We start from the raw sequence: 27,511 nt of genomic DNA, 5'->3' as shown, positions 1-27,511 counted from the left end.
ATGATAGCTACATTTCACAATAGTCGATAGTATTTCACTGTAAAGGTAAAAAATTTAATTTTAAACAATAATATAACATTACTTGGGTAACACTGCCAAAGATGAGTCTTAGATGTTGTCATTAGCACAAGCTTTTGTGTTTTTATACTTGTTCCATTATTTGCTTGCTCTCTAATCTTCATCACATAACCTCTAAGGGTCTCAGTTTCCTTATCTGTAAAATGGGAATAATTCCAACTTCTCACAGTTAGAATGAAATATGACAGTGCTTGGCACATAGCAGATATTAAATAAATAATAGCATTTATTATGCTAAATAAACACTATAGATGCTTATATATTGGTCAGTTATAAGATACACTCAACAGAAGAAATAATGAAATGTTTAATAACCTAACGCTATTTTGTTTTGTTTTGCATTCATAGTGTTCAACCTGCTAAGGCTCGAGCAGATTAATAATTTTTCAATATATAGTTATCTGAGAAAATATAAAAGCTACAGAAGGATACTTGCAGTATATGTATAATGTGTTTCTTTATATTGTCATTTGCTATTACAGTTATGACTTCTATATGTCAAGGATGACATGGGTGGACTAAGCTTTCTGAAATAATTAGATTTTTAAGTGATGTTAACAGCTGACTAGAGCTGGGCAGCTGGAAAATTTAATGTTATTCCACCTTTGACTCAGGGATGTACAAGTTTGGACCTGGTTCTAGATCTGTGTGTATATTGAATACCTGGTGTTTCAAGAGAAGTCTAAAGTGTGGTCCATGGCCTGTTGCGGTGACTCATGCCTGTAATCCCAGCACTTTGGGAGGCTGAGGCGGGTTGATAGCTTGAGCTTGAGACCGAGACCACCTTGAGTTCAAGACCACCCTGGGCAACATAACAAGACCCTATCTCTATTTAAAAATAAATGTGGTCTTAGTGTAGAAGTAATTAAAAACATATTAGGTTATGTTGTAAATGTATTTCTAATTTTGTATTTTTGATATCTGAGCTTATCAAAACTGCTATGAAAGATTAAGACCTATAAAATAAATCATCAATAAATTAGTAATTTAAATCTACTGTTACGATTCATATTCAAAAACATTGTAGGCTATTGATCTTTAAGTTAAAACTATTAGTACAAAATGTGTTCCACAAACAAAACACCACACTATTTTGGGGTTTTTGTTTTTGAGGTTAAAACAGAGAAGTGCTTAGTTTTTTCCTCCATATTGGCTATATTACAAATTTAGACATTAGCCTTAGAATTCCAGTGGTTTATGAACTTAACTATAGCATAATGCAACCCTGTTAACCTCAAACAATTCACTCCTAGGCAGGTGAAATAGGAGGAAAGAAGTGTTAAGGACTAGAAAAATGTAGCAAAGCAATTAGGTGCATTGCTTGCTAAGAATAGTTCATTGTTAGTTGATGTAAGTCAAACAAAAGAAATGGCAGATGTTGGAGAAGAAATATTGACTAGATTAAATAAAGCAGCCTTTTGCTAAATTCCCAGGTAGAGGTGGTGGTGATAGTATGAATAACAATAGCTAATACTTGTTCATACTATGTGCCAGGCACTGTCTTAAGTACTTCACATATATAACTCATTTAATCCTCACAGATACTCAAGGAAATAGATGCTGTTGTCATCTCTGTTTTATGGATAAATGAAACTGAGTCACAGAGAGAAGTTTGTTAACTTACCCAAGGTTACACAGCTAATAAAAGGGCATGCTCAAATGTGAAGTGAACTTGAGCATATGCTCTTAAGCTCCCTGACTGGTAGCAGTAACTAATGTTAAAATACCATAAGATTTTGGGACCAAAGTGGTTTAAAAATACTTGAGGAAAACTCAAAACAGGCATTTGGTAAGTATTGTGATCTTGGAAAGCTGTGTATCCTCTCTGCCTCAGCTTTTATCTTTACAATAGGGAAAGTAATAGTACCTCAGCTCATGGTTATTTTGAGGATTAAATTAATGTATGTGATGTGCTTAAAACAGTGGCTGACACTTAGCATTCAAATATAAACTATTATTTTTGGACATTTTCTAAAGAAGAAGCCAGTCAGTTAGTGAAAGCTGAGGAAGACAAAAGAAGGGGGCTAATTCAGCTGCATGTTTTGTATATTCACTGTGATCTCAAGTTAAAAGCTGGCTACTGTTGGTCTTTCATCCATTTATGTTGATGAGTCTTGACATCAGTAGCTGTCAAATAATCACTGGCTTGATACAACTTCTGAGATTCAGATACTAAAGGGGTTGACATAGAAATACCCCATCTGTGTTTTTGCCTGTCATCCAGTAAGAAGGAAATGATTCAGTGGACTAAACTCTGTCATTTCTTTGAAGAATGAGAAAAAAAGATAATTGGAAGGCAGAACTGAGAGGCAAATGTGTATATAAGGAGAGTGACTTAAAAATTAATTTTCTCTTCAAGAACTGAAGAAACCCATGGGGTCTGAGCATTCTGCGTTGTGAACAAATGTAGAAAAAAATTAGTTGTTAAAGAATATTTATATTTATTCTTTTGCCTTTCTCACCTTTGGATCTAATTATGAAAATGTTTTCACCCTTTTTGAGGCTGGGGATTTTAAAAACTGGAAATATTAAACTCAGACTAATAATACTGATTTTTTTTTCGATAATGAAAAGGCAAAATTGTAGTACTTGGAAACAGTACTTCTTAGTAGGTAAACCAAAGTCAATTTGTTAATAGTTAATTCTGTCTTGGCTCAAATAGGTGAAAAATCAGAATAGCTCTTCACGTAAGACTTTTTCTTTTTCATGAGGCAGGGTCTTACTCTGTCACTCAGACTGGAGTACAGTGGTGCAATCATAATTCACTGTAGCCTCCAACTCCTGGGATCAGGAGATCATCCTGCTTAAACCTCCAGAGTAGCTGGGACTACAGGTGCACACCACTATGCCTGGCTAATTGTCTTATTATTTATTTATTTATTTATTTATTTATTTATTTATTTTGAGAGATGGGGTCTCACTATGTTGCCCAGGCTGTTGTCACTCTCATGGGCTCAAGCAATCCTCGTGCCTTGGCCTCTCAAAGTGCTGGGATTACAGGTGTGAGGCATTGCACCTGGCCCAGACTCTTACTTAAGTAAAACAGGATGGAATAGGTAAAAAATGCCAGTAGATAATCAAAAATATTAGACTAAGAGCCCGTGTGTAATACCACAATTCCTAGTAATGATTTGAGTTGAGATTTCTCATATTTCCCTTTCCATGTAAAAGATACTCATCTCTTCCCCTTGTTTACCATATCCAGCCCCACTAACTGCCTTTTAGGTTTTTAATTACCACTCAGGATCTTGTATGCGCAATTCCTGCTGCCTAGAAAGCCTTTCTCCCCAGTCATCACATTGGCGGCTCCATGTCATTCTTTTGTTATAGAACTTAACTGTCATTTTTTCAGAGAGGTTTTCTGTCACTACCCTATCTAAAGTGCTCAGTGAATGTTAATTGCTGTAATTTATTAAATGAGATATCCCTTGTTATTCTGTGTCTGAGCAGCCTGTATTTCCTTCATAGCATTGACAACATTTTGTAATTTCTTTTGTTTATTGTCTGTCTCTACAGCTAGATTTTAAGTTTTGTGAGTCCAGAAACCTTGTCTCTTATTCACACCTGTATTCCCATCATTTAGTAAGCAGTCTTGTACATGGTAGGTGCATAGGTGTTTAATACATATTTGTTAAATGAAAGAAGACTTGTATGTCTCAGTGTCTGTGGAGCAGGTAGGAATAGGAGCAGCTGGGTAGCAATCTTTGACTGTTTTACTGATACCAGCTGAAATTCTGCCAATTTAGGGATTGGTTTGAGTTAATGACTGTTAGGTTCTTATCACAATTTTATACACAATTTTTTGGAAATACATTGAAGGATACTGTCCATAACTTACTTAAATAAAGGTTATATTTCGCTAGGCGCGGTGGCTCACGCCTGTAATCCCAGCACTTTGGGAGGCTGAGGCGGGTGGATCATGAGGTCAGGAGATCGAGATTATCCTGGCTAAGATGGTGAAACCCCATCTCTACTAAAAATAAAAAAAAAAATTAGCCAGGCGTGGTGGCGGGCACCTATAGTCTCAGCTACTCAGGAGGCTGAGGCAGGTGAATGGAGTGAACCTGGGAGGCGGAGCTTGCTGTGAGCCGAGATCACCCCCCCCTGCACTCCAGCCTGGGCGACAGAGCAAGACTCAGTCTCAAAAAAAATAATAAAATAAAATAAAGATTATATTTCTTAATTAATCATATCTTATGGAATTAAAACACTATAAAATATCTTCAAAGTAGGCAAAAGCCGTTTGGTGACAATGGTTTCCAGTTTATATACATCTGACTAACAGATGATTCATGCACAAACATTTGCTAGAAGCTCTCTGACGTCCACCCCCTGTGCTGAATTTGCTCCTGTTGCTGTTTCTGAGAGAGAGGGAGAATGTCTGTATGTTCAAATTGGTAAACCTCAGGTTTATGAGTATAGGAAAGTACAAGTCGGATAGAGTAATAGGAAAAAAACTCAAAGGATTTATAGTTTAGATTTGGGACCCATTCTTGGACTAAGTCCCAAACCTGTTTTCTTATCTGGAAGATGTAGCTGGCCAAGGGTGTTGCTTGAGAGCTTCAACTAAGATAATGTGTCAAAGAACATAGTAAGCTGTGAAATGCTATATAAATGTGGACTGATTTACTCTGTGGGCAGGATTATTTGTATAGATGAGCAAAGGGCCAGGTCTTCCCAAACACAGCCAGCTGCATCTTAGTTGGTGCTATTCACACAGTATGAGGATTTTATAACTTTTAGTTTCCTCTTGCTATCCTGACAGAAATTATACCAAACTAGAGATTCACTTGGATTAATAAATGTATACTTAGTTATACATTTTTCAAGGATGGTTGAAATGATGGTCATATTTTAGTTTAAATGGTTTCCTTTTAGCAGCGTACTATAATGCAAGAAAAGTTAAGACACTAAGCTTTTAGGATCGGATTTAGATTGAAATTCTAACTTCGGCACTTACCAGCCAAATGACCTTGAAAAAAATTACACAGCCTTTCTGAACAACGGTTTTGTCTTTTTGCTCTAATACCATCAACCTTAAGCCTTGTGGGAAAGGTAAACTGAGAACATATGGTTTGGCACTTAACATATGCCTAGCACTGGGTAGGGATTGCTAAGTGGTTTCCTCTGCTAACAAGAATACACAACTTGGAACAGCTGCACTGAGGAAATGAGTGTTTCAGAACTCCGTTTTGAAAACTAGTTGTAACAAGCATAAAAGATCAATGGACACTTATTATGTCACTTTCAACTTTGTCTTCTGAAATATACAACCACATAGAAAAAAATCAAAACCAGCATTGAACTACGCAATCTTTAATGCAGATGCAATGGGAGAGGGAAAGTAGGTAATTCGGAACACAACCCACTGTTTCTGGGTGATAGTAGACCATAATGAACAGTTTAGAGCAGCATCAGGGCGGAGAGTGAGGCAGAGGTGGGAACTAGAAAGAGGCTGATGGAAAATACAGAGCGGTGAGATGTTGCCCAAAATTGCTTTTTTCTTTATTTCAGAGTATTACCTAGGATTGATACAGTGCTTGGAGCATGGGCCTTCTGCTTCTGTGACCCAGAATTTAGATTTGTTCCATGATGCTGCAAGATGGCCATTATAGGTTAAGAAACCTTTGGTAGTCTCTTCTGGGAATCTAATCATAACTTATGTTGCTTGTCAGTAATATTTAAGCCTAAATAATGGTCAAACTTAAACATATCCCTTTTGGGAACATGACCAATCTGTATTTGGGAATAAACAAATTAATATTTAAAGTTTTCATATTTTGGTTTCCCACTCTACCAAATGTATATTCCTGAATGGAATTAATTTAGCATCAGTATCTGAAATTAGGCTATTTATAAAACTTTATCCTAACATCTAGAAAATGCATTTACATTTTCCATCACATTAGCAATTTTCTTTTGTGAAGAGAGATCATGGTTTGTGAGAGAGATCATTATCTAGTTGGCCATTTCTACTTAAATTTTTAACAGTAAGAGAATGCACAATTTTAGCCCTTGATATTGACAAACTTCTTTTTGTTTGTTTTGGTCTTAAAATAACTTTAAAGGTCTGTATCATATTTGGTATGTTTGACAGAAGGATGCTGATATACAAAAAATTATTATTCATTTTATAAAAGAACTGACCATAGGATTTCTCTAAGTTACCATACTTTGCTTGCTGTACCATTATTATAATTAAAAATTTCAAACCCACTGAGGAGTTGAAATACTACGATTAACATCCATTTACCTTTTCATAGATTAATTGTTAACATTTTACAACTTTTGTTGTATCTCCATATAAGTAGGTGGGATAGGTGGGTGGGATGGATAGACATGGAGTTTTGTTGTCTATTTTTTCTATTTTTAATGCAAAGCCTTTTTGTTTATTATTTCAAACTGCTACTTTTTTCAGTTGACACATTGCAATTGTATATATTTATGAGGTCCAATATGATGTTCCAATACATATATGTATTGTGTAATAATTAAATCAGGGTATTCAGCATATCTCTCACCTCATGCATTTATCATTTCCTTGTGGTGGGATAATTCAAAAGCCTCTTCTAGCTATTTTGTAATATACAATAGTTTAGGGTTATCCTCAGTCATCCTACTATGCAGTAGAACACCAGAATTTATTCCTCCTATCTAATTGTAACTTTGTATCTGTTGATCAACCTCTGTCTATTCTCTCCTTTGCCTTCCCTGGTTTCTGGAAACCACTGTTCTACTCGCTGCTTCTATGATAACAGCTTTTTTTAAGATTCCACAAAAGTGAGATCTTGCAGTATTTGTCTTTCTGTGTCTGGCTGATTTCACTGAACACGATGTCCTCCAGGTTCATTTATGTTGTTGCAAATGACAGTATTTTATTCCTTTTGTGGCTCTACAGTATTCCATTATGTGTATGCACGTGTGTGTGTACCACATTTTCTTTATGGACAGAGATTGATTCCATATCTTGGCTATTGTGAATAGTACTGCAATAAACATGGGAGTACAGATATCTCTTCAACATGCTGATTTCATTTCCTTTGGATATACATGCCCAGTAGTGGAATTGCTGGATGATATGGTAGTTCTATCTCTGATATGTTGAGGAACCTCTGTCCTGTTTTCCGTAATGGCTGTAATAACTTACAGTCTCAGCCATGTGTAACTGTTCCCCTTTTCTCCACATCCTTGCCAACATTTGTTTTCTTTTGTCTCCAGCCGTTCTAACCTGAGTAAGGTTGTATCTCATTGTGGTTTTGATTTGCATTTCTCTGGTTATTAGTAATGTTGAACATATCTTCATATACCTGTTGGCCACTTGTGTAAGTTGCAGACATCTTGACACTTCAGCCCCACATACTACATGTATCCAGCAGTATGCTAGAGCTGGCAGGTACTGGCTTGCAAAAGCTGATTGTGTACATTTCATTTCAACTCTACACCTAGTTGGTTACTTGAAATCAGCCATGGTAACGGTATTTATACCATGGAAATTGGCAGTACTACAAACCAAGGCCTTTTTTCCTTTCTGAGCCGGTTGTTAAACATTTACCACCACACCACTGCATGTGTCTTCTAAAAATAAAAGTATTCTTCTGTATATCTGCAATACAGTTACTACATTCAAGAAATCTAATACTTTTCATAGTATTAGTATCTTTTTTTTTGTTTTTTTTTTTTGAGACGGAGTCTCGCTGTGTCACCCAGGCTGGAGTGCAGTGGCGCGATCTCGGCTCACTGCAAGCTCCGCCTCCCGGGTTTACGCCATTCTCCTGCCTCAGCCTCCGAGTAGCTGGGACTACAGGCGCCCGCCACCACGCCCGGCTAGTTTTTTGTATTTTTAGTAGAGACGGGGTTTCACCATGTTAGCCAGGATGGTCTCGATCTCCTGACTTCGTGATCCACCCGCCTCGGCCTCCCAAAGTACTGGGATTACAGGCTTGAGCCACCGCTCCTGGCCTCATAGTATTAATATCTAATGTACAGTCTATACTCATGTTTTCCTTGTTGTTCCAATAACATCTTTAGTCATATTGCCTTTTAAAGTTGTGCATTGCTTCCTTTTACAGAAATTGAGTTAGACCCTGATGTTAGACAACATTTACAAAAGTTTTGGAGTACACCATAAGAATATGATAAAAAATTAGATCATGTAAATAGAACAGCTAAGTAATATTTTAGTAGATTTTTCCTCTAGCTTTTAAATATTATTTGGACAAAATGGATTAAAGAGAAAAGTGAATGTTATTGAAATTCCAGATTTTATTCATCGATAACACATTAAAGAATTATATTTTTAAACCTAAAGTCTCAGGCTGACTGACCTCATTTCCTAGTGATTTCCAAGGTTCCCTGCAGTCTAGCCATATTGGTCTCGTTATTCTTTAGTTACTACAAGCACATTTGACACCTTGAGGCCTTTATATTTGATGTCTTCTCAGAATATAAGTCTCATGGCTCCTTTTTTTTTTTTTAACTTGACTTTCTGCCATCAAGGAAGCCTTCTCAGACCATCCTTCGAAGAGTAAAACTAATTTATTCTCCCTTTACTCTTCATTACTCTTCCTCATAGTTCTTAACATTGTTTAACCTGATATTCTGTTTCTTTTCCCCTCTCCCCAACAGGAATATAAGCTTCATGAGGGCAGGGAAGGGATTTGGTGGCATTTGTTCACTGCTGCATTTCCCCATACACAGACAGGTACCTGGCATTTAGATGCTCTTCAATAAGTGTTTACTGTTGAATGAACACTTGCATGCATTTTAATATCTTTGTGGTGTAGCATAAAACTTATTACTTGACAACTTTATGCATTCTCTTTTCTGAGATGTGTTAGTTTAGTAACCCTAAGATCTAATTCTCCACTGTCAGTTTTTTGCTTCTAAATGGGAATGTTTATGCCCACTTCACAAGGTTATTGGGGGATTAAATGAGATGATATACATGAACTCCCTATATACAAGATAGAGTGCTATGTAAATATAAGCAGCTGTTCATTCTCTAAGCATTTATGTTTACATATCAGCTATTGTGCGAGGTTCTGGAAACATACAGATGAATAAGTCATCAGGGTACTGTGTGTGAGTCTGGGGGGCAACTAGAAAAATTCTTGACTCCTTTGGCAATGTCCCTTGCTAATGTAGTGTTTGTGGTTTGAGGAATCATGACCTCAGATGTATTGCTTCCCTAAACTAAGACATTAACATCCTTCAATCTTCTATCCTCTTAAAAATTACACTAGTAATATGAGTCTGTCAAAGAAGTACAAAATATAGATAAGCTAAAAGAAAGGGACAAAATAATAGTAATGCTCCTATTCTGTGATTAGACAGTTCACGTTTTGGGGGTGTGAGTGTGTGTATCCTTCTGGTCTATAAATGTATGTACATATTAATAATATATTTTTTAATTAAACCATATATACTATTTAGCAAACTATTTTTTACCTAATATAATTTGTGTATTTTCATGTCATTATTCTTCCATTATGGTATCTTTAATGGTTATATAGCTAACTTTTGCATGCCTGTGTTATTTGGCCAATTTATACTTCTTAATGTTTTAATTTTTAACTGTGGTAAAATGTAGATAACATAAAATTTATCATCCTAACCATTTTCATGTGTACAATCTTTTTGTTGGATACTTAAGCTCCAAGTTTTGGCGAATACAAACAGCACTGTAACAAACATTCCTATAGTTTAAATCCTGGTGTATTTCCTTATTTTTTCCAGACAAAGTTCTAAAAGTAGAATTACTTGATCACAGTATATACAAACATTTTTTGATTATTATAAAATCACACTTTTTGATTATGGTAAAAAAGTGCCAATTTTTGGTCACCAACAGTATATGAGAATAAAAATAGTTTTTCCCCTACCTGACACTCTTGTTAGCTTTAGTGTATGAGCAAAACTCACACAAACGATTCTAAATTTGATTTCACATTATAGATATTCTTGAAAGAAAATGGCTAATTACTATCTGATTTGTATCTTGTTTTCCTCCACGTACAAATAGTAGACATCTTTTCATTCTCCAACATTATATGCCCAACCTAAATTCTAACTGAAATCTTCAGTCTCCCCTCACCCCCGTAATTTCAACTTTTATTTTAGATTCAGGGGGTACACGTGCAGATTCATTACATGAGTGTATTTTGTGATGCTTGGGTTTTGGGATACAGATGATCCCATCACCCAGGTGGTGAGCATAGTACCCACAGGTAGTTTTTCAGTCTGCACCTGCCTCCCTCCGTTCCCCTTGTAGTCCCCAGTGTCTATTGTTCCCACTTTTATGTCCATGTATACTCAGTGTTTACTCCCACTTACAAGTGAGAACATGCAATATTTGGTTTTCTGTTCCAATAGATTTTTCTTTTGGTCAATTTCTGGCTGGTATTCCTTCCCCTGCACCCCCCTCCCCCACCCAGAGATAGGGTTTCACTCTGTTGCCCGAGCTGCAGTGCAGTGGCATGATCATAGGTCACTACACCCTTGAACTCCTGGGCTCAAGTAATCCTTCCACCTCAGCCTCCCAGGCAACTAAAACTACAGGCGCACACCACCCTGCCCAGGTAACTTTTAAATTTTTTGTAGAGACAGGTCTTGTTATGTTGCCGAGGTCTGGAACTCCTGTCCTTGAGCAGTCCTCCTGCCTCAGCTTCCCCAAGTGCTGAGATTACAGGCATGAGCCACCATGCCCACACTCTAGATGGTATTCTTGATTTGACTTTCGGGAATTGTTGTGTGGCAGTTAGGGCAGTGGAAAGAACATGGGTTTGGAGCTGGACAACTCACTGTTCAATCATCAGCATCATTACTTACTAGCTGGGTGAGTTTAGGAAAGTTAAACTCTCTATGTCTTAATTGCCCGGAAATCTGTAAAAATGGGAATAGCAATTCTTTTCTCAAGGTTTCTGCGAGGTTTGAAAGAAATAGTACATGTTAGCATCCAGCTCAGTGCCTGGGCACAAGGTGGGCACCAGCTTTCTATGAAAACAAGTTGTCACACTGAGGATACAGGGCCAGTATCCCCTAAATCTACTTTTTCCAACTAGGATTCTAGAACTGTAACTATAATAAAGTTTACTAACAGTAGTACTTACATCTAGAAAATCTGTGGGGGATAATGTCTGAAGTCTTTAGTGTTGTGTAATTATACAAGAATTTGCTGTCATGACAGTTGTGCTCAACTGCAGATGCTGTCAATCCATGGTTTCCTACTTTAGTAAGGAGCACAAGGCAGAGTGGCCTTCTGTGAAGTTAAACTCTGGCATCGATTTCCTTTGTTGTTGATTCAACAGTGTTTCAGCTTACTCTAATCTTGGATAAAAAGAGAAACGTATGCCTGCTCTGGATGGATAGAATTCAAATTTGCTGTGCAATGAATTTGAATTTTTGTGGCATTCATTTTATGTGGCTACGTGTGTCTATTTGAACTATAATATTTCCCAACTTCTTTGATATCTCACTAAGGAAAGTTTTGGTTACCGAGGTGGGAGGATTGCTTGAGCCTGGGAGTTCAAGATGAACCTGTATGACATAGGGAGACTCCATCTCTACAAAAAAAACTTAAAAATAAAAATTAGCTGGGCTTGTTGGTGCATGCCTATAGTCCCAGCTCTTGGGATGCTGAGATGGGAGGATCACTTGAGCTGAGGATTTAAGGCTGTAGTGAGCTATGATAAAGCCATTGCACTCTAGCCTGGGCGACAGAGTGAAACCTTGTCTCAAAAAAAAAAAAGTTTTGATTAAATAGTTAAATTCATGTAATATGTGTCATCTTAACAATATGTACAACTCTTATTTTTAGTTTATCTTGCAACAATTAGGTAATCTGAAAAAAGTGATGGTTTTGTGCACATGATCATTGGGCTAAATTTTTTCTTTTCATTCAGTAGTATTTATTGATGAACCATTCTGTGGTATGACCTCTGAGATATGTATTATGTTCTCTGCCCTATAGAAAATGTAATCCAAGAAAGAAGATAAGTATAATGCAGGACATTTGAGAACTGAATGAATGATAAAAGTAATGTTTATCAAAGGTCATAGGGAATGATTAATTCCAGCTGGAGAAGTTAATTTAGGGCTGGGACTGTCTTAGCAGAGACAGCAGCTGAGTTGATCCTTAAAAAACTGGTATGATTTGGATAGATAAAAATTTAGAGATTGGGGCAGGGAAGGGAATGGAAGGAAGAACATTCTGATCAGAGGGAATGAGTTAAGGTGTGAAGATAGAGTTCCGATGTTTAACGGACGACAGACAGACTAATGTGAATGGGAAGGGTTGCTTTGGAATAGGGAGAGATTAGAGTTTTGAATGTTAAGCTATAAGGAGTTTGAGCCTCATTCATTTGCTAGTATCAGACAGTCTTAAAATCAGTTTTTAGCTCTCAAAATTACATTATGGCCTGCTGTTATAAAAAATACCTAACACACATCTACTGTTAGCTAAATCTTTTTCTTCTCCATTTATTTTTCCCTTTGCCACCATTCTTTGTTTATAATGTATGAAGGATTTGTGTTTTATTTTACAAAAATTCTTGGGAATGTTAACATGGTACACAATACTAACAATACTGTATCTATTGTTTTATAATACTCTTTTTGTCAGAGTAGTAAGCTGCACTATTTATTTTAAAATAGCTGTGTGTTATAACAAATGGAAGAAAAATACAGAGTAAAACTGGAGATTCCATTTCTCATTCCAGATAATTGCTGGCAGAAGTTTGAATTCTATTAGAGGCTTTCATACCCTTCAGCTTCATGTAAGGTCTGAGAATGAAGGAAGTCCCCGTGATACTGATAAGCTTTCCTAGCTGTGTTAGGAGTAGAGATGTATCTTCTTCTCTCCCCAACCAGATAAACACTTTCACACTAAAGCTTTAAAAAAAAAAAATGGTGATCGTAAGAGTGAGGTTTGTTCAGTATTTTGTGGTAGACAGAGCACTAAGAAGCAATCTCAGTTTCCTAGTCTTAGTTTGCCACTATCTGTGTGAATAATCACCAACCTCTTTGACCACCAGTTGCCTCATCTGATAAGAGATTAGATTAGATCATTTTGGAGGTTCCTTCTAGGTCTAAGGTTTGATCATTCATTACTCCTTTTTTTTTTTTTGGCCTGGCTTGTAAGGTTTCTGATGGCATAACTCCTTTCTTAAATATTGTTTCTCTGAGCGTGTGTGTCATTAAGTTGGCATACTAACTTTTCAGAAATTGAGGTAAAGAACATCCCTGTGCCTCTGAGTAGTTATTGTGTTGATTGAATGCAGGTTCTGCAGGCACACTTCTGTGGTTCAGGAGGTTGTAGTCTAACCCTGGCCTGTACCTTTTGTAGTAGCTTATGCTGCAGAATTTAGGTATTTACCAGGGTACTCTAAGTTGCTAACAACAACAACAAAATTCAGGTTACATAGTGGTACATATTAAATCCACTTTTAAAAGTTCAGGATGTGAAAATAATTTTGTTATTCTGAAATTACTCACAAAATCACTCTGTCACTAGAAACCACAGTTGGAAAGATCCTTAAAGTGTGTGAGTTTCTTTCATTTTTACAGTTGGGAAAACATACGACCCGGAGAAAAGCAATCTATCCAACTAAAAAAGTAAAACTCAAATTCCCTGTTAGTTGTTTTAGTATTTTCTGTATTTGGTATTACTTCTAGCCGCTAGCAGAGCACAGTTGCCTCTAGGTTCTGGCACCAGAAATGAAATAATGATCATCTGGCTTTTATCAGGAAACTGGAAAGGAACAGACTAGGTGATTATATTTTGACATTGTTCTCAAAGTAATACATGCATACTCTTAGAAGTAAGTCGAATGGTAATAAGTAGACTCAAAGTGAATAAGACATTTCATCCTTGAAACTAGGAAGCTAAGAAAGAGATGGATATAAAGAAATAAGAAATTAGAAATAATTGTCAAATTTAAAAATCAGGAAATAGTACAAACTAATTATTTAGAAATATAGAGGACAATATTTTTTCTTTAGTTTCAATGTATAAAAAATGAGGCTAGTGATAGTACCTACTTAAAGGGCTATTGTAATGAGGAAATGAGGTAGTCCATATAAGGTGCTTAGAAAATAGTATTTGGGCCGGGCACAGTGGCTCATACCTGTAATCCCAGCACTTTGGGAGGCCGAGGCGGGCGGATCACCTGAGGTCAGGAGTTCGAGACCAGCCTTACCAACAAGGAGAAACCCCATTTCTACTAAAAATACAAAAAAATTAGCTGGGCATGGTGGCCCATGCTTGTCATCCCAGCTACTCGGGAGGCTGAGGCAGGAGAATTGCTTGAACTTGGGATGTGGAGGTTGCAATGAACCAAGATTGAGCCATTGCACTCCAGCCTGGGCAACAAAAGCAAAACTCCGTCTCAAAAAACCAAAACAAAACAAAATAGTATTTGATTCTGAATAAATACTCAATAAATTTGCCTATCATTGTTAATAAATTAGCATCTCTTCAATATGTAAGATAAACACATTCCAAGTGCGCTGAGAGAAATATACAAAGGCTAAGAGAGTGGCTAAGTGAGAGCAAGGAGAAGTCCTCTTTGGTTAGAATGGTTAGGTAAGGCCCCTGAGAAAATGAGCAAAGGATGAGAAGGCACCAGTTGTGTAAGGGGGAAGAACATCCCAGGCCAAAGGAATATGTGCAAAGGTCCTGAATTTAGAAAGTCTGGCATGCTTTAGGAACTGCAAGAAGGCCAGCTACTATACGATAGTTTGTGCTTCCCTCATTTCTTCATTTTATACTGTCTCCTTCACTAGAATAATTGTTCTTCAAGGGCAGTGATGACATCTGACTTCTTCCCAGCTGTTTTCCTCACACCTGTGACAAGTTGACACAGAATTAGTATTTATTAGATGCTTCATAAAAAATTAAGTGCCTATTGCTTACTTAACAACTTTGTAAGTTCTAAGATACCATAATTTTATGTTTGGGCTTTTATCAGTGAGTTTCATGAAATATAAAATTCACGCTTAAAAAATTTAACATATTTAACCGTTTTATATCTCTAACTGTACCATTAAGTTCAAACTATTTTGATGGGCTGGGTTAAATGCTACATAGGATGGTCCTGGTTTATGCCTGTTGTCCCTGTGTCCAATCCTATTTCATAATGGTCTCCTTTCACTCTAAATGTGTTACCACTGTTTGGATCATGAATTTTACTCTTTAATTTTTTAATACATTTTTTTTTCTTTTTAGAGACAAGGTCTTTCTATGTTGGCCAGGATGGTCTTGAACTCCTGGCCTCAAGCAAACCTCCCACCTCAGTGGACAATGAATTTTATGATAACCGTAATAGTCATTTTACTGTTCTGCTAGTTCACTCAAATCTTGTCTTTCATTAACTGGTATATCATTCAGTACTTAGATAGCTTAAATATAGATTAAAATAGCTGATTTGCCCCAGCTGTGTTTTGTAGGATATTGCATCTAATATTTTGTAATTTACATGGGCCCTTGTTTGAAATCAAGGGATTGACAACATGGGATGCTTGTTTTGATTTAGTACAAAACACTTGAATTTTGTTTTAGAAATGATCTATTTCTAAAATATTTCTCCCAAACACCCATATTTTGACAAAATGTTCTTTTTGAAAGTGATATGAATTCTTATGAATATTTCCTTCTGCAATATAGTTGTGATTATATAGTCTTATTGGTTAAATATGACAACATTTTAGAATTTAACTGTTAGAAATAGTAAAACCATAGACATTTGGACCATTCTCCCTCTCTTGTTCACTGAAACAAGTATTCACCGAGCACTTTCAATGTGCCTGGCATATGTGCTGGAAGTACTGTGATGAGCAAGAACTAACATGGCCTCTGCCCTCAGAAGCTTGTAGTTTGAAAAAACAAAAACAAAAACAAAAAACAAAGTCCTTTCTTCCTGGGGCAACAGGTGAATCAGAAGCTGAGGTTACCCTGTGATGTTTTAGAAGAGGTGGGACTTGGGGGTAGAGGAGCTGGCCCAGAGGAATAAGAGAGTATCAGATGGCATGTACAAACTTACAGAAATTGTACACTCTACTCTCCCTTTCTTTTTTTGTTTATTGATACAGGTTCTTGCTCTGTTGCCCAGGCTGGAGTACAGTGGCTTGATTGTGGCTCACTGCAACCTCCAATTCCTGGGCGCAAGCAATCCTCCTGCCTCAGTCCCTGAGAAGCTGGGACTACAGTGTGCACTACCATGCCCAGCTGATTTTTAATTTTTTTTTTTTTTTTTTTTTTTTAGAAACGAGGTCTCACTGTTGCCCAGCCTGGTCTTAAACTCTATCCTCAAGCAGTCCTCCTGTCTCAGCCTCCTAAAGTCTGGAATGATGAGCATGAGCCACCATGCCTGACCTCCACTATCCCTTTCTATTTGTGGTGGTCTCCAATATTTTGAGTTTGAATGGGAGGGGGGCATGTATGTTTGATGGTTTGTTTTGTTTTTGTGAATGAAGAATGAAAAATTATTCCCAGTAAGTGCAAGCTTCAGTTGAGGCGCTCAGTTTATGAGGTCTTACTGTTGTTTCCTCTCTTAGGTGCTGCAGTTAAAATCTTCCTGGTCTAAAATGGTAAAAACTATTGAGGTATTCAAATAAGTACTTTATAAACTGAAATTGCATTGAAAATGGAGAGCTCTCGTAGAAAGGTTGACTCTAGCATTTATATAAGGGAAAAGACAACTATTGTTTCCCTCTACACAGAAAGCTATATTCAGTAGTTATAGCATTTGTACGTTGTGAATCCTTAGGGATCTCTGAACATCTGTGTCTTTAGTAGTGTCACCTCTAGTAAAAGAGGGCCTGTAGAATTGAGTGGTGACAGCCTGTGATGTATGTGAATTTTGGCTGTAAGTCTCTAGTGACTATTTTCTCCAACTCTATTTAGTACAATTCTACCTAATTTCAGCTGTTGTGCTTCCAAAGTCTATGTTTGTTGAATATGATATGATGAAAACCAGTATCTATTTGGAGACAGTGGGAGGGATGGTAGTAATTGAGAGACAATGTCAGATGGAGCAATGGCCTTAGCTTTTTTTTTTTTTTTTTTTTTTTTTGGGACGGAGTCTTGCTCTGTGCCCCAGGCTGGAGTGCAGTGGCGCGATCTCAGCTCACTGCAAGCTCCGCCTCCCCGGGTTCACGCCATTCTCCTGCCTCAGCCTTCCGAGTAGCTGGGACTACAGGCACCCGCCACCTCGCCCGGCTAATTTTCTTGTATTTTTAGTAGAGACGGGGTTTCACCGTGTTAGCCAGGATGGTCTCGATCTCCTGACCTCGTGATCCGCCCGTCTCGGCCTCCCAAAGTGCTGGGATTACAGGCTTGAGCCACCGCGCCCGGCCGTTAGCATTTCTTTTTGACTGCAATCCACAATTAGACATTTCACATTGCTGCCCCATAACAACATCCCTATCAACCCCTGCCCCAAAACAAGTTATTTACCAATCTTGCTATGAGCAATGATGACTGATTTTTTTTTCTTTTCTCTACTTTATTTAAAAAGAAAATGATAGTCTCAACCCCTTATATTAATTTTATAGCACATTAATTATACAGATTGTTTTAGCACTTAGAACTAAAAGTGTTCAAGATTTGATTTTGTTATCTTCTCTGTGTAAGCTTAAGTTGCTGACTTACTCTGAGTTGCCATTTTATTGATTAAAACTGGGATAGTAATAGTATTTTACACTATTTTATAACTTTGTTAGAATGACATAACCTGAGCGAAGTGGTTGTGCCAGGCACTTACTAAACACGCAGTCAATCAGTAGGTTCTCTCCAAAGTTTGTTAGCTTAGGGAATTGGGAGGATGTCACTGACAATAATGGTGACTCTTGTTCAGAGGAAAACTAATTCAGTTTTAGACATGCTGGAGTTTGAGGTAGCCAAAAGAGTTTAGTCATATCACTTGGAAGAAAACCAACGTAAAATAGTTTCAAATAAGCAAGTTTTTAAAAATGTTAAATGCAAAGCAAACAGTATTAAAGCTTTGGGGACTTAATAATTGAGTCTTCTTAAGCTACACAAGATTGACTAAATACACATACAGCTTTTTCACTCAACCAGATTTTTGTTAACATTCTCCAGAATTTAAACTGCAGAATCAGTCATTTGTATGACTGTTTGTCTCTGTTAGCAGACATAATGACATGTATCAGTAATAGTAATTGTGGAAAAAAACCACAGCACTTGGAATTAAACCTAGAGTAGGTGATTCTTACAAGGTACCTACCTCAATTTCTATGATTCAGTTTCTTCATCTACAAAATATTATTTCACAAAGTTGCAGTTGTCAAAGGGACAGGTAAATACGGGATCCATTATCTTCATGGAAAAACTTGTCATAAAATGTTATATTATTATAATACAAATGTATGATTGGTTTTCAATCTAAGATTGAATCAAACATAGCATTCTTTGTAATAGCAGGAGATTAACATCCCATAATATATCTTTAAAAGAAGTATGCATAAAGAAAAACCCATATGCACCTCTGCACACATTTTATGTAATGATGGTGATATTAATTTACAACGTATATAGGAGATTAAAAGTGAATTCTTAATACGTGATCTTGATTCTTATTAAATCTGACTTATGTGTGTACAAGATATTATTAGATGAAGTGTTTGTCTAGTAGCTTAGCTTATAAATAACCCCTGTTCTAGCTCATTTTAAACAATGTAGTATGAATGATGCCAAAAAACAGGCTAGAACATTTTCTTCTTTCCAAGATCTTAGATTTTGTAAACAAGGCACTACTCCTGGAACTAATCTAGGTCATCATAACCCAAAATCTTTTGAAAGATGAGATCCTCAATTAAGTCTCTTAGGTACTTTTTAGCATTTTAATTTTAAGAATGTGTTTAACTCTTAAAATGGTATATTTGGGTTGCTGTTTGGCCATTTGGTTTATTTGTACTTTGTTATAATGAATACAAGTCAGTGGGTAATCATTGCAGCAAGTATGATTACTGGGAATCTCATGTAAATGGCAGTCACTATAATGTATGGTTTAATTTATCCCTGAAGTGACCTGAACATCATATTTTGTTTTTTAATAAAAACTGATTTAATGATGTCATAAATTTCTCTATTTTCCAAAACTGTTAATGTTAAATTTTAACTATTGCTTAGTCTTCATTACAAATTAGTTATTCAGCTGTTACATGTGTTGTTAGATGTGACATTATTTAAGAAACTTAAAAAAAAAATCAACATCACAGAAATCTTTCTTTGGTCAAGAGTTTTCTCATTCCCATTTTTATTAATACTGTATACAACTAATGTATGCTAATGTATTGCTGTTAGTTGTTGTGTGCGTGTGTGTGTATGCAGACATATGGTTATGTCATGTAGACCTGATATCTGCAAAGGGAAAGAGGAGACTTCAGATTAAGAGCCCAAGTACTCACCTAGGTGGTTTATAGCACTTAGAGAAATTATTATTCCCACTTTTCAAAGAAATCGATTCAGACAGGTTAAATAATTTGGTAACACATCCTGTAAGTAGAAAGAGCTTGAATTTGTGGCTTTCCTCCTCCATTATGTCTTGCTGCTTTAAGGGGTCTTTCCAATCATGAGGTTGGATTTTGTACCAGTTTTAATCTGTGGGGATAACAACTACCTGAGGATCTGAGAAGAGTATGTAAAGGGATTAGCATCATGCCTGGCCCATGGGCCAGTAGGTAGTGGCTATTTAATATATATATAATATATATTTAGTAATTATTTTTATGTGTATATGTGTAGTAGCTATTTAATCATTACCTTTGAAGGGCTCTTTTTTCTATCTGCAATAATTTTTTTTGTTTAGAAAGTCTCAAAGATAGCATGATTAGCTCTTAAAGTATCTTACTATCAGTATATCTCAATTATTTCTGTTAACAGAAAGCATAGATGATCTGAAATAGTTATTTGAAATTTTTCCATTTTGTATTTGGAATATATAGTTTTGTTTTTAAAACTTTTGTAAAAGATCTACTATCCTATTTGTTTCCCTGCAGAAGCATGATATGTTTCCTGAACTGTCCATTTAGAGAACATACTTAACAATCATGCTAGGTGGGTTCTGGAGGAGTCGGGGAAGGAGGTTTGTCATGGTTGAGAATTGAGAATTGAGAATTTGGGACTAACACTTGTGTAGAAATTCATGTTATTCAGATTCTTAGTTTGTAGTCTTGAGATTTACAAAGTAGATAATGTGCCATCATTTTACAGCATACTCATTATTTAGTTTTGTGTACCAAGGTGAGCAAATTGGGAAAAAGCAAACTTTTTTCAAAAATGTATGAAGTGCTGTTCTGAAATTTATTGGAAAACTAGCAACAGAGAGGGGAGCATTTCACTAAATAAAATACTGTCTCAGTTGGATTTAAGTTTTTTAAGGTGGCACATCTATTTGGAGTGTCTTTTATCATTTATAATTACATGTTGTGACTAAATACATTTAATGTTTTTTCTGTAAATTCTTTTTTTATATGACATCAATAGATTTATATTATAGATATATGATATCACTAGCCTTTAATTTTAAAGTTGAAGGATTATAACTGAAAGGAAATATTCCAAAACAACCCTGGGATTATATATTATAGGAGATAGAAAAAGGTTGATTTTGAAATATAAATTTATTAATCCAAAAAAATTTTAAATTTGATTTCCTTTAACTTCTAGTTGTGACTTATAAATTTTATATTTAATTTCCTTATTTAAACAATGAAGATGGTCAAATAAGATGTTCTACTTGTACTAGTCACCTCCCATGATTGTGAAATCAAATCAAATATTGTATAAAATATAAATGAGGCATGGTGCTAGGTAAACAAGTAGACATAGTACCTACCTTTAAAGCACTTACAGTGTGATGGAGGAGACTCATTAAACCAGTCATTTTGTAAACAGCCTTTCTACATTCTATGAACTAAGTGTTAAGGAAAAAGTACAGTGGTCCTGTGACTAGTCTTGGATTAGGAGTTGTACAGATGAGGAAACTGAGGCTCATAATGGTGTAATAATCTTATATGTGGTCTCACTGTTAGTAATGGCAGATTCCTGTTTTGAACACAGGTTGGCCTACCTCCAAAATCCTTGCTCTCTCTACCATGCCATTCTTTCTCTGAGTCACCTACCTCAGGCTTATTGTGTTTCCAAACACGTCTTGTTATTTCTTTTTTTTTTTTTTTTTTTTTTTTTTGAGACGGAGTCTCCCTGTGTCGCCCAGGCTGGAGTGCAGTGGCGCGATCTCGGCTCACTGCAAGCTCCGCCTCCCGGGTTCACGCCATTCTCCTGCCTCAGCCTCCCGAGTAGCTGGGACTACAGGCGCCCACAACCGCGCCCGGCTAATTTTTTGTATTTTTATTAGAGATGGGGTTTCACCATGGTCTCGATCTTCTGACCTTGTGATCCGCCCGCCTCGGCCTCCCAAAGTGCTGGGATTACAGGCGTGAGCCACCGCGCCCGGCACGTCTTGTTATTTCTTAGGAGGCTTAGCAGCTCTCCCTCTGGCTAAATGTGGAGCGAGTGATCAGATTCTTTAAAGTAATGAGATTTCTTTAAAGCAATAAACCTCTTCCAGGTTGTATTTCTTCTGTACTGTGGAACTCCAGGAATCCTAGAAGCTTCTTCAGGGGTAGAAATCTTATGGATTCTGGGTCTGAGATGAAATTGCGTGCTATTTGTGGCTTCTCACTTAAAAATAGCCTCATAGTGCTCATGGGGCACTTTAGTAACTCCAACATTTCCATCAGCCTCCACTCCCTAATGCCGAGACACTCAAGATAAACAAAGATCTGAGTAGTAAACGGCATGCTTCTGCTGCTGCCTCAGCCTACTCCCACAAACCTTTCCTGTATAGAAGTCCTAGAGCCACTACTGATAATGCATTTTATAGGAAGAATGCAAATAAAGAGTTCCATTGCTTTAAACGTTTGAAAACCACCATCCTAGTTGACGTGACGTTCAGGGGAAATACTTCTAAAGTGAGAAATTTTTATAATTCATCACGTCTGTTCATCCCCTACTACTTTCATTGATTCTCCCAAACAACTTTGTAAGCTGGGGAGGGGTTTTTGCTGTTAAAGTTCGTGGAGACAGTATGAACTGGTAAACTGAAGCCCACTACTTGAAACCTGAAAAAAAGTCTATGCTTTTATATCTCTGGGTAATTTTATGATAACAAAAAGTAAATGAATTTAAGCTAAATGTCATTGTTCTATGTGTCCAGAGACATTTTACTATAAAGACCTAGTTAAATCTTGTATTGTCAGAGATTATTAAGTAACTGATAATTTTTCCTTTCTGAATCTTTTTCTAGTCAGTCTGGTAACCTGTTTCTTTAGCCCTCTTAAAAGGTACTGCATGCATTTGAGGAGAGACCATTTCAGGACCTATCCCATTTTAAATATGTAACAGGTTGTGCTTTTCTAGGAATTTGTGAAGTTTGTTGTAAAATACTTTATAGTTCTAGATATATGGAGGTTAATGCTTTATTCTGATTATTGTAAAGTTTTTTATTTACACATTTTCACAGGGTTTCATTTGGTAGACCTGATTTAATTTAAATGTGAAGTAATTGATTCCCTCCACAACCCTTCTTTGTCTTCAGTTTCATTTATTTCACTAACTGAAATAAATTTTTGTCTCATGAATTTCTCTGTTTTAAAAGCAACTAAAGAAACACATTTTAGGGGTTTACACTAGAATACTTTGCATCGTCAGTCTTCTGTTCTTTCCTTTCAAGTTGCCTAAACACAGCTGAGTTCATAAGACGAGCAAAGAAAACATGACAGTGCTGCCAAGTAGACAGGAAGCTGTAGTGGACCTAGTGAGCAGGGGAGGTTGAGCACACCCTCTGTCCAATCAGCTGTGAGTGCTGTTGCTATGTGCGCTCTTACTCTGCTGCCTTTGTGAAAAACCTTGCACGGAGGGAAGCGGAATCAGCACCCAACGCTGAACATTTGTTTTAACCGCTGCAGACATCTGGATCCCTCAGTTACTGATAGTATAGCTATTGATAGCCAGAAGGCAACTTCTTTTATACAAGGATTCCAGTATGGTTTTCAGTGGAAACAAAGGGCTTCACAGAGAAGGTGTGTAGTGAAGTGTTTTTAACGGCTTTATTTTTAAGCTTCCAATTTTCTGTAGCTGTTTACCAGTTGGTTGTGGTGCTTGTTTTGCATGGATTTTTAACAAATAGGTCTAGGAAAATTATCTCACTTTGAAAACCATTGAACTTAGAGAATTTTCTTTAGCTTCATATAGCCTGTTTTCTTTGAACAGCAGTACTGAAAAGATTATTAAAATGCTGAACTGAACAATGAATAGGAAGAAAAGAAACCAAATACAATGTGCTCACTTTAATGGGGAAAAAAATGTGATAGAAATGAGAATACAAGGAAGAGAATGTGCATTAGCCAGAAGCATTAACTGTATATGGGGGCAGGAGGTGTTTTTTAAATTAAAGCTGTTAAGACAAACGTAGTTTAAATAAGCTGCCTATTTTTAATTGAATTCATGTTTCTGAATTTGACAAAGATTGTCAGAATTTAACTAAGTGAGATTTTTGACATAGTTTAAGTAATTGGTGTGCTAAAATCTTTTTGTAAAGCGTTTCTGAAAATCCTACCTCAAATTGTGCAATCTCTTAATTATTTAATCCATGGACTAGTTCTGTGCAGTTCAGGTAAAGCGTCATAATTCAACCGCAAAGTCAGCGTAGTGTTCTATTAAACATCCATATAGAAAACTGAAAAATAAAGGATTTTGAAGACAACATACAAGGTTAAGCTAGTATTTTAAAATTGAAGTAGACCTCCTAAATGTGATAATTGTATATCTGACTTAGTTAATACTTCAAATATAGTCAAGTCTTATTAAACTACACTAATATATGTGATAATTGAACAAAGTGTAGGTTACCATTTGTTTATACAGGATCTGGAAAAATTGGTCTGTTCAACAGATTATAGGAAAGTTTTAAAGTGTTTTAATAAACAAAAGGTCTTTTTGTATCTTTCTCAAATACTGTGAAATTGAAGTTTACATATGTGATTTAGCTAATGATTCTTTTAATTAAAGCAGAGCAGACTAATTAGCATATTGCCCATTTTACGAACAATCCGTATTGAGCTAATAACCAGTTTTTCCTTTGCTTTTTCGTTTTACGTGGCTAAGTGGCTTTTAATTCACTCAGTGATGTATGTCTGATGAGTAAAGTTAGTATAAGCTCAGAGTTAATATTAGGGCTTTGTTATCTTTACAAACTATATAGTTTGGAATAGGATGGGTTTGTTGTTGTTCTTTTCAAAATATACCTGTCATTAGAAAGTCTTAACAATCAGTGTTAGCACTTCTGGTAAGGAGAGAAATTTGTTTTCTTTAAAAAGAACTCAAAATATATCCCATGCTTTTGTGCCTTTTGCTGATCTTTTTAACAATACTGTGTATATAATATTTGTATTAAAAAGATTTCTAATAATTGGTGAAAATTTACAAAATAGCCCTTAAAGATTAAAAAAGTGTTTTACGTAGACCTATATGTGGCTGCAGTTTAAAAGACTGGCATTTCTTAGATTTTCAAGTTTGTAAGGTGCAGCCAAAAACTTGAATTTGAAAGAAGTTATAAAAATTATAGCAAAATAAAGTTATGTTATTTGGACTTGGTGGCCTCCACAATATAAAGCACTCACTTCAAGAAGAGCAGCTGTGGCCGGGCGCGGTGGCTCAAGCCTGTAATCCCAGCACTTTGGGAGGCCGAGGCGGGCGGATCACAAGGTCAGGAGATCGAGACCACAGTGAAACCCCGTCTCTACTAAAAATACAAAAAATTAGCCGGGCGCGGTGGCGGGCGCCTGTAGTCCCAGCTACTCAGGAGGCTGAGGCAGGAGAATGGCGGGAACCTGGGAGGCGGAGCTTGCAGTGAGCCGAGATCGCGCCACTGCACTCCAGCCTGGGCAACAGCGTGAGACTCCGTCTCAAAAAAAAAAAAAAAAAAAAAAAAAAAAGAAGAGCAGCTGTGTGTAGAGGGGTAGGGGTATGACAGGGAGTTTGGAGTGAGAGGCAGACACAGGCAGAGAGGACTCAAGTTTGTTAAATATGACTAACCACATGAAGGTCAATCTAGTAATTTTCATTTTTTGAGCTGTAACTCTCATCAATTACTAATTTTATTTTCTAATTATAGAACCATAGCAACGAAAATTTTGCTTAAATTGGTTTGCTACCCATTTTGTGTTGGTTTATTTCGTAAAAATTAATAGAGCCTCCAAGAGAAAGGCTATTTCTCATTCATATGCTGCAAAAGATGGGGGAACATGAAATTGTAAAAAAGTTGAGTGTGCTGCTGTGTCACACAGAGGCTTTGCCATTGTGTTCAGGAGGAATATTATTGGCAGAATTCCAGACATTATTCCTGGGCTTAGCACCTAAAAATGTTTTATATAGTGGAGCATCTGAAAGTTCCTATTCAGTAGCAGAACTTCAGGGTAATTGAGCTTTATAATCTGGTCAATTATAATACTGCTAGCATATTTCAATTTTTTTGTATTTGTCTATTATTTGACAATATAATTTTTATTGTCTTTGTCTATGTCATATTTTTAAATTGGCTATTGTGCTTATGGAAAAATACTTCAGTTCTCAAAAACAGTGATTTCTTTTTTGTTTTTGCCTCTTTATAAGGAATAGCAAATAGAAGTGCTACTATTTACTAGATGCAGTGATTGCTACAATTGGTTTTAAGTAAAACAGATTGTTTTTGATTATTTTGAAATCAGGCAATAATATATAAATGTTGTTTTGTTTACAGTTCTTTAAAACATCTGTAACGTAAAAACTCAGATTGGGAAGGGGTAACAATCTGAGTTTTTCTTTTTCTCTAAGTGTTCTGTGAAAATCTTTTGTTGCCGGGCACGGTGGCTCACGCCTGTAATCCCAGCACTTTGGGAGGCCGAGGCGGGCGGATCACGAGGTCAGGAGATCGAGACCATCCTGGCTAACACGGTGAAACCCCGTCTCTACTAAAAATACAAAAAATTAGCCAGGCGTGGTGGTGCATGCCTGTAATCCCAGCTACTCGGAGGCTGAGGCAGGAGAATAGCATGAACCCAGGAGGCGGAGCTTGCAGTGAGCCGTGATGGTGCCACTGCACTCCAGCCTGGGTGACAAAGCGAGACTCCGTCTCAAAAAAAAAAAAAGAAAAAATCTTTTGTTAAATCGTTCCTACTTCAGGTATTATCACAAATGTTTGATTTCTATATGTATGCCTTAAGTGCTATATGACACATGTTTTCCTTGAGTCTTCCTTGCAGAAATTTCATTACTTGTTCATAGTTTGAATCCAAGAAATACTCGCTTTTCATAGTCAGCAGGACCAAAAATTTGGTCTTGACAACTTTTTGTCAGGCATTTTCACATATCAACAGTGTTTTTGCATAAACTATATTGCTTTTGCAAGTATATAGTAAATCTTTTTTTTAATCTTCAGATGTTATAGTATCAAAAAATCAAAGACCTAAGTTTTAAAAATAAAATTGTTTGCAGTATTACTTGAATCTATTATATAATCCTTTGTGATGAGGCTCAGTTATAAAAGTGACAGCATGAGGACTATTGAGAAACTGGAAATATCTTTCTATTCTTTTCTTCACTGGATTCCTTGGTTTTACTCATTGAAAGCCTTCTGGACATCATAGGACTTGAAGAGAAGGTTTATAATAAGCCCAGGGAGAGTAAAATTATAAATTTGAGGAAGTAGTCAAGATAATGTATAAAAAGTAATCAGCCCCTAAGGCTCATACACAGTTGGGCCTCAGATTTTGCTATAAGCTTCCTGTCATCTATAATATAATAGGGATACTATGTGAATCAGTTATGGGTATTCCTATTCCTTAACATTGCTAAATATTTACCATTAAAATTTATGTTGGTTTCTGTTTTCTTAATATTTTGAAGGTGTTTCGCTTTTTGAGGTTCAAATTTTGGGTGGTAGGTACAAACATACAGTCAGAAGAAACCAGTTCTATCATTCAACAATATGATAGGAAATTATAGTTAATATTTATTGTATATTTCAAAATACCTAGAACAGAAGAATTGTAATGTTCCCAGCACAAAGAAAATATAACTGTTTGAGTGATGGATATTCCAGTTACCCTGATTTGATCATTACGCATTGTATACGTGTGTTAAAATATCACGTGTACCCCCAAAAACACATACAACTATGGTATATCAATAAATAAAAAGGAAAAACAATTTTGGGTGGATTGCCTGTATAATTTATTATTTAGCTGTGTAATATTGGGCATAGTTTCACCTTCCGGGCCTTAGTATCCCCCTCAGTATCATGAGATGTTAGGATGATTTGGGGATTTAAATGAAAGAATGTGCGAAACTACTTAGACTCATTACTACTTATTAATT

General features: G+C 36.4%; 1 protein-coding gene across 13 annotated transcripts in view; it reads left to right on the top strand.

Moving 5' to 3' along the window:
- ATOSA (atos homolog A) overlaps positions 1-27,511 on the top strand; it is a 132,974-nt gene that overhangs the window by 35,562 nt on the left and 69,901 nt on the right. For 2 of the 13 annotated variants that reach the window (XR_001445903.3, XM_015142276.3), the window contains exon 1: positions 22,982-23,178. The exons of 10 other annotated variants lie outside the window; for them this stretch is intronic. Coding sequence is in view for 2 of the 3 variants with exons in the window: in XM_015142276.3 (XP_014997762.3) it covers positions 23,142-23,178 (37 nt within the window). In the remaining variant the exon portion in view is untranslated. Of the gene's footprint in view, positions 1-22,963; positions 23,179-27,511 lie in introns of those variants that run through there. One more of the 13 variants, XM_001087724.4, reaches the window with a different exon arrangement.

Source organism: Macaca mulatta, chromosome 7 (genome assembly GCF_049350105.2).
Source record: "Macaca mulatta isolate MMU2019108-1 chromosome 7, T2T-MMU8v2.0, whole genome shotgun sequence".
Classification (NCBI taxonomy): domain Eukaryota; kingdom Metazoa; phylum Chordata; class Mammalia; order Primates; family Cercopithecidae; genus Macaca; species Macaca mulatta.
The sequence above is the reverse complement of the archived record's forward strand: the minus strand, read 5'-3'. Positions and strand labels throughout refer to the sequence as shown.